Genomic DNA, 16,441 nt, shown 5'->3' on the forward strand with positions numbered 1-16,441 from the left:
CTAATTTAAAAGTTTATGACGTCTAACATGTGGGACGTCAGTAGTGCACTCAAGTGTTACCACGTTGATCCCGATGCTGTCTTCTCAGACACTGAGTCAGAACATCTGGGAGTCAGTGCAGGGAATCCATATCATGAACAGACAGCCCAGTTGATTGACAGGTTCACCCAAGCTTGAGAAGCAATGACAGAGCAAACATTACAGCTGTGACTGTATGTACAATTCCCGACAATCGTTCACACTTTCTGCCTCGTCAGGAATTGGTGTTCACTGCTCTGATGATGTGACTCACAGTCCTAACCACTTGCTCTTCCGCTAAACACTGAAGCAATAATTTCAGTTTTCACAATGTCGGCATAAGGCAATTCTAATATAATTTCCCCTTTGTTTTGATAAGGCTTAAAATGTCAAGCAACAGACCAAGGGGCCACAGTTAGTGAGGGGCGAACCTAGGATTTGATTGTTGGTTTAATTCCATAACATGAAAAAATAAGCTGAATGTCCATTTCAGGAAGTCATATCTTCTGTTAGGAGAATCAATAACCAAAAACAGTATTTGAAACATATACAAAAAATATTTTTAATAAAATTGGGTATGGCATATCTGTAATACCCCAGCACTTGGAAGGATCCATTATTCAAGGCTCAACTAGGTTACAAGAGACCCTGTTTCAGAAAGACAAACAGAAAAAATAAAAGAGAGCGGTTGGAAGGGAAGAAGAGAAAGAGGATGGAGGGAGGAAGAGAGGGATAAGAAAAAAGGAAGGAAGGGAGGGAGGGAGGAAAAAAGGAAGGAAAGGAGAAAAGGGAGGGGGAGGGAGAAATGGAAACGAGAATGAGAAAGCTGTGAAGTGCAGTGCACACCTTGAGCTCCAGCTTAGAAGGCAGAGACAAGAACGTGAGATCAGCCTCAGCTACAGAGTAAAGTGACAAACTGTGAAACCTCAAGACAAGTGTCTCATAAGTGTATGCTCTGAGGTGTCACCACTTCCTCAAATCAGCCAGGCCAGACAGTAATACCAACACAGGGTGGAAGAGAAGTAGACAGGATCCCTTGTGAGAAAACAGACTTGCAGGCCGTCTGCAGGTAAAACAAGAGAGGCACCTAAGAAGAGAAAAAACAAGCTGTACAGAGTATGAATGAAAATGTCTGTCCGAGAAACTATGAGATTCACTGCTACACAGCAAGGATTGTGTGTGCCTGAATGTGTTTGAGAAAGGGAGAATGTAGGAAGAAGCAGAAACAGGGAGGAAGACATAGGTACATAAAGAAGGATGTCTTGCCTTGAGTGTATGTCTGTTACCACGTGTCCCTGGTGCATGTGGAGCGGGGAAGACTGCATTAGATCCCCTAGAACTGATGTTACAGATTGGTGTGAGCTGCCATGGGGATTCAGGGAATGTAACTGAGTCCTCTGGAAAAGCAACCAATGATTTGAACTCTTATTTTATCTCTCCAGGTCTTGTCAAAGAATTTAATTTAAAAATTTTTATTTTAAATATATGAACCCTTATTAAAAGAAAAATACGATTGAAACATATTGCTTGAAATTCCTATGAAATAAAAACATAATTATTCTCACAGTGAAGGGGCTTCCATTAGCCAGATTTTGATTACTTTAATACTTAGAATAATAAAGAATAACACATTACAGTACACTGTACAAAATAGGAAGTGTGTGGCTGGAGAAATGGCTCAGAGGTTAAGAGCACTGAATGTTCTTTCAGAGGTCCTGAGCTCAAATCCCAGCAACCACATGGTGACTCACAACTACCTGTAATGAGATCTGTGCCCTCTTCTGGCCTGCAGGAATACATACAGGCAGAACACTGTATACTAAATAAATAGATAGATAGATAAATAAACAAATAAGTAAATCATTAAAAAGAAAAACAAAAAAAAGGGCAAAATAGGAACTGCGGAGAGACACCATTCCACACAGAAAGCCATGTAAGCTTGTGAAGTGATTAAAACAAAAGCAGAAAAAATTTACACCAAAACTGGCTGGTAGAGATTAGATAAGGAGCAGAATAATGGAATAACAACCTATTGTCTTCCATGTCATACTATTTATAATCACAAAAGGAAAAACAGTAATTTAGTATGATATAAGCCATGAAGCACCAGAATGATGAGATGATCAAGATTCAAGCCAGGGAAGCAAGATGGATCAATGTGTAAACACACCTGATGGTAAGTCTGAAGCGTTGAGTTCCCAGAAATCACTTGGTGGAAGGAGAGAGACAAATCACTCAAAATTCCCTTTGACCTCTACTTGCATGATACACACATATAGATACATATACACTAAATAAACAAATGTAAATAAATTAAATATTCCTACCATGGAGGACGCACTTCCAGGAGTGTTAGAGGCCAGGGAGAACACAGCATATCAGGGCCTACTGAGTCTGCTCCCAGACCCTGGGAGAAACTACACATGAGAGGACCCCATGCGATGCACTAAGACTAGCCATGGCATGAGACACAGAGACAGAGAGAAGCACTCAATACTGGAACTTAAGCAAGAAGCTGACCTTAGAGATTACAGAGAGTATACTGAAACAGACAGGAAAGGGGGCAGACAGGAAAGGTGGTGATACCCAAGGAGTCTACAGACTAGATGATGGCAAGGCCCCACTTTTTGACTTCCTCACTGGGAAGGTTAAATGAGGAAGGGATCTTTGTTCTTGGAGGTGCAGTATTTAGGGTGATGGACCATTGGTGTGGGAAGTCCTTCTGTGTATGTGTTGCTTTTATTGGTTAATGAATAAAGAGGCTGTCTTGGCCTGTGGAAGGACAGAGTAGAGCTAGGCAAGAAAACCAAACTGAATGCAGGGAGAAAGAAGGCAGAGCAAGGAGAAGCCGTGTAGCCCCACCATACAGAACCTTGCCAGTAAGCCACAACCATGTGGCAATACACAGATTAATAGAAATGGGTTAAATTGAGTTGTAAGAGCTAACCAATAAGAAGACAGAGCTAATAGGCCAAGCAGTGATTTAAAATTGATATAGTTTCAGAGTGATTATTTCTGGTCTGGACATCTGGGAACAAACAAATGGCCTCCTACAACAGACCATGAGGTCAGAACAAAACAAAAAACAAGGGGAAGGAAGGAAAGACATCGAGCACTATAGAGTTCAACAGGCAGTAGCCTAGGTCATGGGAATGTGGAAATCCTTAGATGATTCTTGGAGTTATCCAGTCAGTTTGAAACTCTATTAATTTCTAAAATGTTTTATTTTTTTTGGACAAAACATAACCCTTACACTTTTTCTATAAATATTTCATCATTAGGCATCTTCTTTCTTGAAAAAAGGAACTGTCAGTACTTTTATTTCATTTTTCCAGGTTCAGGACCCAGATTTTAGCAGTCATTCCCTCAGCCATCACATCCAGGGTCAATCTCTGAGATAATGCTGTTTATTCTATATATGAAGCTACCTAGAGTCCACAATATGCTAGCTAAGGAACCCCCACATCTCAGTCTTCTGGTGATATCTTTACATCCCCATAGAGCTGCTGTATAACCTTCTCCATGATGCACTGCTCTGCTCTAAACTCAGAAGCTTTCCCACATCCCCTGCCGTGGAAACCTTAGTCCTTACAGTGGCTCAGGTGGTCTAGGCAATCTACATCCAACCCAACCAACCTCCTCACTTCAATTAGGAACGTGGAGAACTGAACTGTATCTTTCCAAAGGCTCATTTGTTGAAGACCTCACATCTAAGAACCTAAAATGTGGCTATAATGGAGACAGACTCTTTAAAACGGTAATTAAGTTTCAATGAAAATTACTAGTGTGTCCTAATGTAACTGGTGTCCATATAAGAGATCAGGGAATAAACACATGAAGATGGAAGAGACACCATCCACAATTCAGTGACCCAGTCCTCAGCAGAAACAGCCTGTGGATGCCTGAAAATCTTCTTTCCAGGATTCAGAACTGTGAGAAATTTAACTTCTGTCAAGTCACCCAGTCTGTGGTGTCTTTACCAGAGAACTACCAACTTTCCTTCTCCTCAGGACACCAGGTTCTAGTCAACATGTTCTCTTTAATGCTCCAGACACACCAAACATGCTCAGAACAAATGGGTTTTCCCTCTATACAGCACTCTGTTCAGATCTCACCCACTCAGCTCACTTGGGGCATGCTATTTAAAGCAGTGCTGCACCTTCATCATCCCTCCCTATGCTCCTGTCTCATTGATCTTGATGTGTAATCCTTGTTAATACAAGTTTCCCTCTAATAAACAAGAGAGAAATTCTGTTGCTTACATATGAATCTCCTGCACCCAAAATACACACTTGTGATCAGCTATTAAGAGAAGAAAACTTAATGTTCCTTCAGCTCTTACCTTCTCAGGACGGAGATGACATCAGTAGTAGTGCTCAAGTCTAAGCCAGTGGTGGGATCATCCAAGAACAAAATGGGATGCTCGGCGACCAGCTCCATTGCTATACTGGTCCTTTTTCTGAGCTCTTTAGATCTAGGCTAAAACAACAATGACCATCATTATCAATAAGAATGCCCAGTCATTGTTATTAGGCAAATAAGCCTGTTTCAGCAATACAAGATTTTGTTATATCATTATTCTAACAAGCAAAAATATGGGCACCTGGGAGAAGGTTTTTCTTTTCCAAGTGAGTAAACTGTTTGTTCTTTACAAAGTCACATGTTCTAGGTAATAAGTTATCACACTCAAAGACTGGTCCAGTGAAATCTCTGTCTCAGGAATGAGGAAGAAGGGACAGGAGAAGATGTATTATCTCTAGTTATTTAGTTGTCACTTAGCACTCCTCTATCACACATCACACACACAACATATACACACATTACTAACACAATACATAGGAACACACACATGTACACATTGCTTTTTATCAAAAATGCCACATTGCCTTATTAGGATTTTTTAACTCCCTAAAGTCTTTGTGAATTGACATTATTTACAATGTACAGCATCACAGAATTCATGATTCATCCTTGTAGGCAAATTCAAAAGGTCATATAGTTTATAGATCAAACTGGAACAGTCTTGGTACCAGTCAAAGTCATTGCGTAAGACAGAGGGAATAGCAAGGTTTAGGAGGACACAGAACTAGGGAGGAAGTCTCTTTAAGTGTGATAATCAAAACCATGATGAAGCCCTACTGACAACATACAACAAAGGATGTTTGGGGAATGTGGATGAGTGTGGTCAGGACCAGGCTGAGGATATAAAAGAATCATTAATTGATAGTTAAGAATAGAGTTTATAAATAAGCAGATGTACTTATTTTTATGGATGAAAAGTAAGTACTTAGGAGTAAGGAACTACTCAATGTTCTACTAAAATGCTGCAGTGAGAAACAGCTTTAGTGAGTATGCTGCTGTAAGCACTAAGAAACCAGAGAGCTGGTATTATTAAGTATACTATTGTGCTGGAAAGACAACACTCAATCTTCTACAGCAGCCGTATATTCCCTCTATGTTGGCAGAAGCCGCTTGTTCGCTCCCAGCAGCCAAGAACCAATAATCACACAGCAATAATCACACAGAAATCTGTATTAATTGCAATACTGTTTGGCCAATAGCTTGAGCATATTTCTGGCTAACTCTTATATCTTAAATTAACCCATTTCTTTTAATCTGTATATTGCCACTGGCTGTGGCTTACAGACAAGGTTCTGGTGGGCTCCAGCAGAGGTGTCTGTCTCCTGTGGGTACCTACTTAGCTTTTGACTCCGCCTACTCTCTCTATATATCTATTCCAGCCTGGCTTTACTCTGTTAAGCCATTAGCCAAAAGCAGCTTCTTTATTAACCAATGGCAATAAAGCATATTCACAGTATACATCACCTCACACACCACCTACCCTTTTCTGTCTAAATAAAAAGGAAGCTTTTAACTTTAACATAGTAACTTTACATATAACAAAGTAGGTATCAAGCAAGAATTACAGTTTCAATATTTTTATATACTTTATCTTTTAGTATAACTAAGGAAAATTATAACTATCTATTCTCAACTCCATCAAAGATACCAGAAGGCTATAGTATTACCTGAGTAAAGAGGAAGTGCATTGTAAGCAGCTTCCAAAACTCTAGAATTGACAGAGACATCTTGCTGCCTGGACAATCACCCAAAGTTCTGTAACATTGCGGGCACCCATATACATATTACTGGCCTATAGTATCCTGCAGACTTTTTCATAAAGCAGGAAATTTCAAAAACAGTTTCACCTATATTGGCAGTTTGTCAGTCACCTTATTCTGTGTCATGTAGAATGTCTGGCAGTCTCTTTCATGAAGCAGGAACCCTAAAGAACAGTCTCACCACATTTTTCTGTGGGTCCTGCATATCCAGTTCATACAGTATAATATCAAGCAGTCCAGGCAAGAGCAGTTTCTTGCCCAAATGGCTAACAAACTCTATGAGAAGCCTCCTTGATGACCTTCATCCTCTTGAAGTAGATTGATTCTGCCAGGAGCATATGTGTCTCATTGTCATGAAAAGTCCTAAGTTTATAAAATATTTTAAATGCCATATTCTAAAGGTCTCTGAAAGATTTGAAAAATACTTATCCATCTAAAATATTTCTCTGCAAATCTAGAAAACCTAACTAACATGACTACAAGCTTGACTATTATACTAATTATGTATTAACCGGTATGTCTTAATTATACTTTGCATTTTTAAATGAACTGCACAAACACACTTTCTTAATTAGGAGCAGAAATAAATATATAACAAAATTGATCTTAAATTTTTATAAAGCCGGGCAGTAGTGGCGCACGCCTTTAATCCCAGCACTCGGGAGGCAAAGGCAGGGGGATCTCTGTGAGTTCGAGGCCAGCCTGATCTACAAGAGCTAGTTCCAGGACAGGAACCAAAAGCTACGGAGAAACCATGTCTCAAAAATTCAAAAAAAAATTATCAATAAACCAAGATCCATTCCAAAGCACAGTACCCATCTCTATATCATATCCCCCTTATTTATTATTTATAAATAATCATTTAGGGAATTTGGGTGTAGTTCTCTCCAAACTGCTTTTTGTTGGGTGAAGTAATTTTAGGAGGTGTTCACAGAGACCTCTCAGAAGCGGGGGTTCTTGGTCCATCAAACAATATCAGTCTGAAAGCTCCTCTAAAAGTGGTCTTCCTCATTCAGCAGTAGCAGAAGAAATGTGCAGTTTCAAAATTGTAGCTTCTTGGTTCATGCTGCCAGCACAAACTCTGACTCATTCAGGAGGCCAAGCACTTGAATGAGGTTTGTGATCAGAGTGCTACAACTTGATTAGTGACAACATAAACCCACTGTGTGTCTGAAAATGGGGCTGTGAGCATGGCTCTCAGAGGCAGTGAACACGCCTCCACCGTGCTGGACTGGGCAGAGTGGACTGGCAGGACCGCCAAGTTGGTCCTAGCCACGTCCTTTCAGCATTTAGAAGAAAAAAGCAGTCCTGGTTAGAGAAGGATTACAGAGGTGCAATAAAGACAAATTCAGATAAAAAAAAAAAACCTCTAAATGGGTCATAGTGTTGGATAGATGTATGTAAGCCTGGGAGAGAGAAGAAAAAGAATATGGTCAGTTATAAAAAGAAGCAAATCATTTAAAAAAAATAAAGTCTTTAAAGAGACAGAGTACAGATTAAAAGAGTAAAAAGAGAACAGGATAATTCTGGGAAGAGGAAAGCTTGGTTTGCAGTTGTGACCCCGCCACAGAAGAAATAAGATGTGACTGCCTCGCTGAATAAGGTACCAAGCCACGTGGTTAACATAAACAAGAATAATGTTATAAGAGTTTATAAATGTTATAAAAGTTATAAGAGAGAATAAGAAGCCTGAGCTAATGGGGCAATCAGTTTATAACTAAAAAATAAAACAAAATAAAATAAAATTGAAAGAGTAAAAAAATAATAAGCCACATAAAGATAAAATATACACAGAGAATCTGGATTATGTGTATTTTTGTGTTTCCACAGAGGATGAGAACCTGTGGATTCCTTTCAGGTTAATGTAGTTTGATGGAACAAGAGACCCCATGAGAGGTCTCTGTGAACCCTAGAAATGTTTCGCCCAATAAACAGCAGGAAGTAGTTTGTAGAGAATGACTCCCAAATACCTAAATGATTATTTATAAATGTTTTGTTTACATTAAAGGGGGATATGCTATAGAGATGAATACTTTGCATTGGATATGGATCTTGATTTATTGATACAAATTTAAGTTCAATTGTGTGTGTGTGTGTTCTTGATAAAGGTATTGTGTTTGTAAAGCTCATTTTAAAATGCAAAGTATAATTGACAAATATATGTTAATAGTTAATCATGTATATAATCAAGCTTGTAGTCATATTAGTTAGATTTTCTAAACATATAGAGATATATTTCAATTATACAGATAATCTTCAAACCTTTCAGAATATACCATTTAAAATGTTTTAAAACTTAGAACTTTTCATGACAATGAGACACATCTGTTCCTAGCAACACCAATCTACTTCAAGAGGATGATGGTCATTGAAGAGACTCCTTATGGAGTTTGTTAGCCATTTGGACAAGAAACTGCTCTTGCCTGGACTGCTTGATGTTATGCTGTGTGAACTGGATATGCAGGACCCACAGAAAAATGACTGCTGAACTTGCCTAAAGGTGAGACTGTTCTTCAGGGTTCCTGCTTCATGAAAGAGTCTGCAAGATATTGTGCAGGTTACAGAAAAAAAGTGACTGACAAACTGCCAGTACAGGTGGAACTGTCTTTGAAATTTCCTGCTTCATGGAAATGTCTGCAGGATACTATAGGCCAGTAATATGTATATGGGTGCCCGCAATGTTACAGAAGAACTCCGGGTGACTGTCCAGGCAGCAAGATGTCTCTGTCAATTCTAGAGTTTTGGAAGTTGCTTACAAAGCACTTCCTATTTACTCAGGTAATACTACATCCTTCTGGTATCGTTGATGGAGTTGAGAATAGATAGTTATAGTTTTCCTTAGTTATACTAAAAGATAAAGTATATAAAAATATTGAAACTGTAATTCTTGCTTGATACCTATTTTGTTATATGTAAACTTACTATGTTAAAGTTAAAACCTTTCTTTTTATTTAGACAGAAAAGGGTAGGTGGTGTGGGAGGTGATGTATACTGTGAATATGCTTTATTGCCATTGGTTAATAAAGAAGCTGCTTTTGGCTAATGGCTTAACAGAGTAAAGCCAGGCTGGAAGAGTATAGAGAGAGAGAGTAGGCGGAGTCAAAAGGTATGTAGCCACCCGCAGGAGACAGACACCTCTGCTGGAGCCCACCAGAACCTTGTCTGTAAGCCACAACCATGTGGCAATAATATACAGATTAAGAGAAATGGGTTAATTTAAGGTATAAGAGTTAGCCAGAAATATGCTCAAGCTATTGGCCAAACAGTATTGCAATTAATACAGATTTTTGTGTGATTATTTCCAAAGTCTGGACATCTGGGAAACAAAGAAGCAGCCTCCCCCAACACCTCTACATTTCTTAAGTCAAAATCTGGTGAAATGTTGAAGAGAATTAAGTCTCAGCAGCAAAAAGCACTTGTCCCACAAACCTGAAGCCCGGGTTCAATCCCTGGAACTCGCACATAAAGAGGTAGCAGTGTAATGCCTGTGTAACCCCATCAAGATGTAACTACAGTGAGGTGGGACGTGGATCAGGGCGTCAGGCATGTGTGTAGGGCATCAGCAGAACAAGACCAACAATGTGGGAAGAGAGAACGGACCCATGACAAAGGTGTCCTATGACCTCCATGTGTGTGTTAAGGCATTCAGGTGAACACACACACACACACTTTTTGGAACACTATCATTTAAAAATTATATTAAAGTTCTTGCAATCTATTACATTTCATGACTTTAAGAAGTTAATAAATATCTTCATATGTTGTCCTTAAAAAACAAGTAAAGAACTTAGGGCAATGGCTAATTATTATTAAAAAGAGAACAAAAGAAAGAACTTTATTGTCAATATAAAACCATGTAATAAACAGAGCACAGCACACCAAAGCCCATCACTTGGGAAAAAAGGAAACATAGTAAATGTCATCTTTTCTATTATTCTTGCCAACAAAACAAACTTCTCATAAATGACTGCAGAGAAGCATCATGAGAATTAACAGCTAGACCTTCCTATTCCTCACTGCGTCTAAGGAGGAGACACCACAGGAGTTAATCCATGAGATTCCTATTCTGGGAAGACCATTTTCATCCATACCTCCAAATGGCTGCTCAGCAGACATCTCTATATAATCTTCTCAATGAATTGATGTCATTGTAAAAGGTAGGATTATTTGGAGGACACAAGAAAAGAAAAACAACCCTAATGATGAAAAACTCTAGACAGATAATAAAATAAATGCATGAGCAAGCTCTCTAATCAATGTAATTATAAAAACATTTGGGGTTTACAAATGGTTATATACCTGACAGGGCTAAGGATACCAAGATTTTATTTATTTTGATAGTCAAGAATAGAATTTCTAAATTATCCTTAATTTTTAAAAATTAAAAATAATTAAGTACTCAGGAGTGAAGTATTACATAATAGTCTTTTAAACATTTGTTAGTAAGAAACTAGTTAGTGTTAGATAACTAGCTATGGAACTAGTTAGTGTTAGATAAATAGCTATGAAGCTGTCTACCACTTATCTACTGCCCCTACTGATCCTGCACAAATCCTCTGAGGAGTCACCAGGTCCACTCTTTGTTGCTCATGCCAAAGGTTGTATCATTAAATCCTGACACAGTAGCTGGTAATAAATATTGACAGAATATGGAAGAAGGGAGTGAGGGCAAAAGAATATCCTAGGTTTCCATCTAGTTACTAAGATAAAATGGTCTTACAAAAAGTAAACAAGGAGTGGAAGGTTTTATTTCAACACACAGTTTAAAAGTAGAGTTGACAACTTCCGGGAAGTCAAGGCAGGAAGCTGAGGCAGCCGGTCACATCCAGTCAAGAGCTCAGAAGAGAATGAATGCATGCGTGCCTGTCAGTGTTCAACTCACTTTTCCCATTCTCACAACACCGAGGATCTAAACCCAATGGCATTGCCTAAGTGGGCTGGGGCTGTCCACACCGCTTTACTTAATCAAGACCATCACCCACAGGATTGCCTGCAAGTCAACCTTACTACAATTCCTCACTGAGACTCTCTGCTAGATGATTCCAGGTGATTCTAGACTGTATCAAGTTGACAGTTAAAACTAGACATCACAAACAGGTTTAGATAAAAACACAAAAAGAAAGACTATAGAAAATAACAAACACTCCATATGTGAGAAGTAAAAGCTAAAGAGACCAAGGACAACCCTGGAGGGGAACAAACGCAGAGAGCCAGAGTTCTCCATCTCACGTCCTGTGTCAGTACAGAAGCACATTCTGAAACTACAAAGGACAAGTCCTCTAGGGGAAGAAAGCACTTGTCCAATTTTCTGAAGAGTCAAGAGTTTAAGGCTGAGAGAAGAGGAGGCTCATGTGAGGAGCACTTTGAAATGGCCATGTGAGGGACACTCTTCCCTGCTGGATCACACTCCATTCCCAGGGTTTGCCACTGTAAAGAAGGTTTCACATCTCAGTTTCTACTCTACAGCATGTGACCAGTCACTTACCCATTAATACAGAGAGCAGCCGCATTGACCACACACATAGAAAAGTAATGGCGGTATCATATTATTAATACTGGGAATTTTTTTTTTTTTTGGCTCTGAGCCTTTCAAGATTTTCTTCACATTACCTTGACATCTGACACTTTATCCAGATGCAGAAGTTCAAGGACCTCATTAATTCGCCTTCTTTTTTCATCTCTTGTCATAGTCATTGGCAGTCGAAGAGCAGCTGAGAACTCTATGTTGTCTCTCACAGTCACCGTGAACATCGGAACATCATTCTTATGGTTAAACGGTATTTCAATTAAATATAGTTACCAGTGAAACAAACATTCTAACAAATGTAACCTAATCCTTATATAAAACATACACAAGGTAATACTCCACTGAAAAATAAGTTTTCAGTTTTACTAATTTCAAGTAGAGAACCTGATGAAATAATTTTCACCTTCCTTCCCATTTGCCTTACAAGTAAAGCTCAGCGATTTTGGTGACGGCTACCTGCAATTATTTGAGGAAGACATCTAAGCAGTAGAGAAAGATGAAGGAAGGACAAAATGGACAAGAGTAGTCCTCTATAAAAGTAAATCACAGCTCAGTTACTAATACTGTGATGCAGATGTCATACTTCAATCTCTCCCCATCTTCCTATTTAATAATGCCACCCTCAGGCTAATGAGTCATTGTGAAAAACTGGTGTAGAGAAAATTGGGTATATAAATGTGTCATCTAATGAACTGGAAACACACAAATCTATTAGCTGAGCACCTAGCAATACAAGGGGGAAATCTAAAATTACAAACCCACCAGTACTTACTTGTGGCACATAACCAGAAATACATGTGAAATTGGCAGGTCGAGGTTTTCCATTTATCAAAATGTCTCCCAATAATCCTCGTGGATCTGTCCTTGCAGCTAAGACATCTAATAACCTACAAGGGTTACATATGTTGTGTAGTTTGCTTTGTCCCTTCAATAAAAGCTATCAGCTTTCAGATACTCAGAATAAAAATGCTGCATGAGTTTAACTGAAGTCTCTCTCTCTCTCTCTCTCTCTCTCTCTCTCTCTCTCTCTCTCTCACACACACACACACACACACACACTCTTTTCTGTTCAGTATGTGCTCTAATACAGCCCAGAATTATGCATGTAAGGCATGATTCACAGGACAGCCCCTCCCTGCTATCTGACCTTGGAAACTCAAGCAGGTAATGTGCTGCTGTGTTTTGAGAATTAGACTTGGTGATGATTTCTTGTCTCTAGAAAATGTCTTCATCTTTCTAATTCTAATATTATTTTCACCACATTAGATAATAATAATATGACCCAACACCACAACACTCTATCATTTCCTATCAGTAAAGTGACCTGGTAAGACTTCCTGCTCTTGGTATAAAATTAGAATGCACCCTCCTACATGTTATCCATGGCACATGGGACCAGACTCAGACTTACACACTCACAGATAGACTCACACAGTACTCAGATAACTCCTATAGGAGTGATCTTTACAGCCCAGAAACTGGATACTGTGGGCTTGCATAAGCTTTCCATTATACTCACAAAGATCTGCTCCCATCTTGAGGTCCCATAATTGCATTGAGGCCAGGTTTCATGATCCCACTGTAAACACAAAATGATATTGGTTGATTTTTTCTATTTTTAAAGAAGTTATATTACTTTCATGTTTACACTAAATATTCTATTGAAATTAGGTAAAACTGTACACAGAAAATAAGCATAAATGCATAGGAAAATTTAAATATTATTAGAGGTCTATTGTTTATGAAAGATATTGAAAGCTAGTGGAAATTCATCAGAAAAAAATGCTTCAGATATCACAAAACCTCTGTTATTTATTGTTTAAGGACTTGTCTTTTTTGAAACATAGTTCAAGCATCTAAGTTCAGTGTCCTTGAAACAAGTGGTCTATTCTCAGGAGGACTCCATTACACACACAGCCTTTATCTGTCAAGGCTATATTTGCTAATATAACTATTAGCAAGTATAGCTTCTCTCTAATGTTTGATGGTCAGTATCTTCATATAGCCCTGATTGCTGCCTTGTAAACCTCATCACAAGAATTTACGGGATATCAGTAGCCATGCCGTTATTATTAAAATAGAATCAAACCAAAATCAATCCATTTTAAGTAGAAATTCAAAGACTAGAAAGAAGCACTCAGAGGACAGGAGGGACTGCCAAGTAACAGTCACAACAACAAAGAGGACAGGAGGGACTGCCAAGTAACAGTCACAACAACAAAGAGGACAGGAGGGACTGCCAAGTAACACTCACAACAGCAAAGAGGACAGGAGGGGACTGCCAAGTAACACTCACAACAACAAAGAGGACAGGAGGGGACTGCCAAGTAACACTCACAACAACAAAGAGGACAGGAGGGACTGCCAAGTAACACAACAACAACAAAGAGGACAGGAGGGACTGCCAAGTAACACTCACAACAACAAAGAAGACAGGAGGGACTGCCAAGTAACACTCACAACAACAAAGAGGACAGGAGGGACTGCCAAGTAACACAACAACAACAAAGAGGACAGGAGGGACTGCCAAGTAACACTCACAACAACAAAGAGGACAGGAGGGGACTGCCAAGTAACACTCACAACAACAAAGAGGACAGGAGGGACTGCCAAGTAACACTCAAAACAAACAACAAAGCACCACCTTAATCAAAACAGAAAAGCTAAATACACACCCACAGAAATGATGATTTCCTTTCCTGATAAAGAGATTATAATACACTCAGTTTAGGATCGGAAAATATCCCTCAAGTAGAGGACATTATTTACTGGTGTATAGGTACAGCACAAACATAACTATGTCTCAGAACACTGATTGACTGATTCAGAGTAGTAAATATTCAGCTGAAAAAGCCATATTTCTATATTCTTATAGAAAGCATAGCTAGGCTCCCATTTGTTATTTCATATCCAGACAATGTGTCGATCCTTTGCCCTTCCATTCCCCTCTTAGGAAAAAAATGGTGGAAGTTGTAAGCTGAGGAGCAGAAACAACCAGCGCCCAATAATACAGGTGATGGTTGGGGTCGGGAGGAAGAGTCTACGCAGACTGTGTGGGGACATCTTGGCATGTGTGCTCTGTACTCAGAATTGGTTGGAAGCATGGCTTCTCTATGTCATGGAACAATGTGTGGAATGTTGCTTTTAGCTCTTAATGAATTTTGAGCAAATATTTGAGGACCTGGACTTTATGCTGTTGGGACTTCCTCATTGCTTCTTCTCATCACTGGTAACTGACCCAGTCAGCCTGGTCTAAACTCTCAGTTCAGTTTAGGGAGGGGATGTGTGTATAGATGTGTACACAATTCTTTTAGATTTTCTAATTTGTAGAATTTAAATTTGCAGTAATCCCTCATATCTCTTGATGTTAACAGTATGGTTTTTATATTACTTTTTCATCCTTAATTTATTGAGTTAAAACCATTTCTCACATTTGTTTTTGTTTTTGTTTTCTGTAATATGTCCAAGGGCTTGTCAAGTTTGTTCGTGTTTTCAAAGAACCAGCTTTTGTGCCATTCATCCATTATGCTGTCCTTCAGCCTCCATCGCATTAATTTCACTGTGATCGTGTATCTATCTGTCTGTGATCATGTATCTATCTGTCTGTATAACAAGGTGAGGCTGGGGAGGGTTCATTGGTGAAGCACTTGCTGTGCGAGAGTGAGAACCTCAGTTAAAACTCCAGAACTCACATAAAGCTGGGTGCAGTGTGGGCACCTGTAACTCCATGCTCTATGAAGAGATGGGAGACAGAGGCAGGAGAATCCCAGGACACTTGCAGTCTGCTAGCCTGGCATACACTGCAGTAAGCAATGAGGGACACTGTAACATGGTAGAAGGGGAAGACCAGGGCTCAAGGTTGTCCACTAACAGCCTTGTGCCACAGGTGTGTCATAGCATCCACACATCTGTACATGTGAACACACACATACACAGAGATAGACATATACACACACTAACACATACATACACATACACGTACACAGACATGCACACACAGCTGGTTGATAGTAGAGAAAGTCTCTGTTGAAAAAAATATGCAATATACTAGTCTCTTTATTTACATACTTCATATTTGATAGTCTTTCTATCATGAATGATTTTTTACGAAATGGAAAGCCACTTTGAACTGTTTCCTGATACTTGATGTTATGAAAACTTAACACAGCTTCTCCTGTCAATGTGTTCTGGTCACTGGTGTCCATTCCAGGAAGGTCATTCGGATTGCTTTCTATCATTGGGATTGCAACAGGGTCAATATTGGACGCCATCTTGAGAGGTTCTTCCTTCCTGTAGAAGGAACAGCAAGAGTAAGTTGATGGTCCACACAAAAAAACATTATTACATGGAACAATCAGGATTATTTTAAACTGGGCACTCATGGGCAGATTTTGTCCTGTTCATATTGCTGTGATCACCTAAGGACCCAATGAGAAGCAGACATAACTGAGGACATAGACTCCTCTTAGATACCAAACTCCTAAGAAACAAATGAGCCCTAATGAGTGCAGTATAAATGTTCTTCATAATTCATAAAGCAAGACAAGGACAGATGAGGGGACGAATCTGTCTTACCTCAAAAGCATAATCTATGATACAATGTAAGTTCAGAGGCAGGTATGTGGGCACCATTTTCACAGCACCTCTTTGTGTGGAGAGGCTGGTATATGTGTATGTGCATAGATGTGCAGATGTGTGGAATTATAGAAGGAAGAATCACATAGCAGATGAACATGCACAGAGAGCTATTGTGGAACAGGGTGACCAATAAATA

The 16,441-nt window shown here is 39.2% G+C and overlaps 1 protein-coding gene across 1 annotated transcript in view; it reads right to left on the reverse strand.

The window, feature by feature from the left end:
- Positions 1–15,938, reverse strand: part of LOC121440951 (ATP-binding cassette sub-family G member 3-like) — a 38,858-nt gene extending 22,920 nt beyond the window's left edge. The window contains exons 1-5 of the mRNA XM_041642027.1: positions 15,736–15,938; positions 13,187–13,246; positions 12,440–12,554; positions 11,751–11,903; positions 4,361–4,497 (exon numbers count right to left, since the gene is read on the reverse strand). Coding sequence (XP_041497961.1) covers positions 4,361–4,497; positions 11,751–11,903; positions 12,440–12,554; positions 13,187–13,246; positions 15,736–15,938 — 668 coding nt within the window. The remainder of the gene's footprint in view (positions 1–4,360; positions 4,498–11,750; positions 11,904–12,439; positions 12,555–13,186; positions 13,247–15,735) is intronic.
- Between the last annotated feature and the right edge of the window lie 503 nt (positions 15,939–16,441).

This window comes from Microtus oregoni, unplaced genomic scaffold (assembly GCF_018167655.1).
Source record: "Microtus oregoni isolate MIOR12 unplaced genomic scaffold, Mior012 000072F_ref0000427, whole genome shotgun sequence".
In the NCBI taxonomy this organism is placed as follows: Eukaryota; Metazoa; Chordata; class Mammalia; order Rodentia; family Cricetidae; genus Microtus; species Microtus oregoni.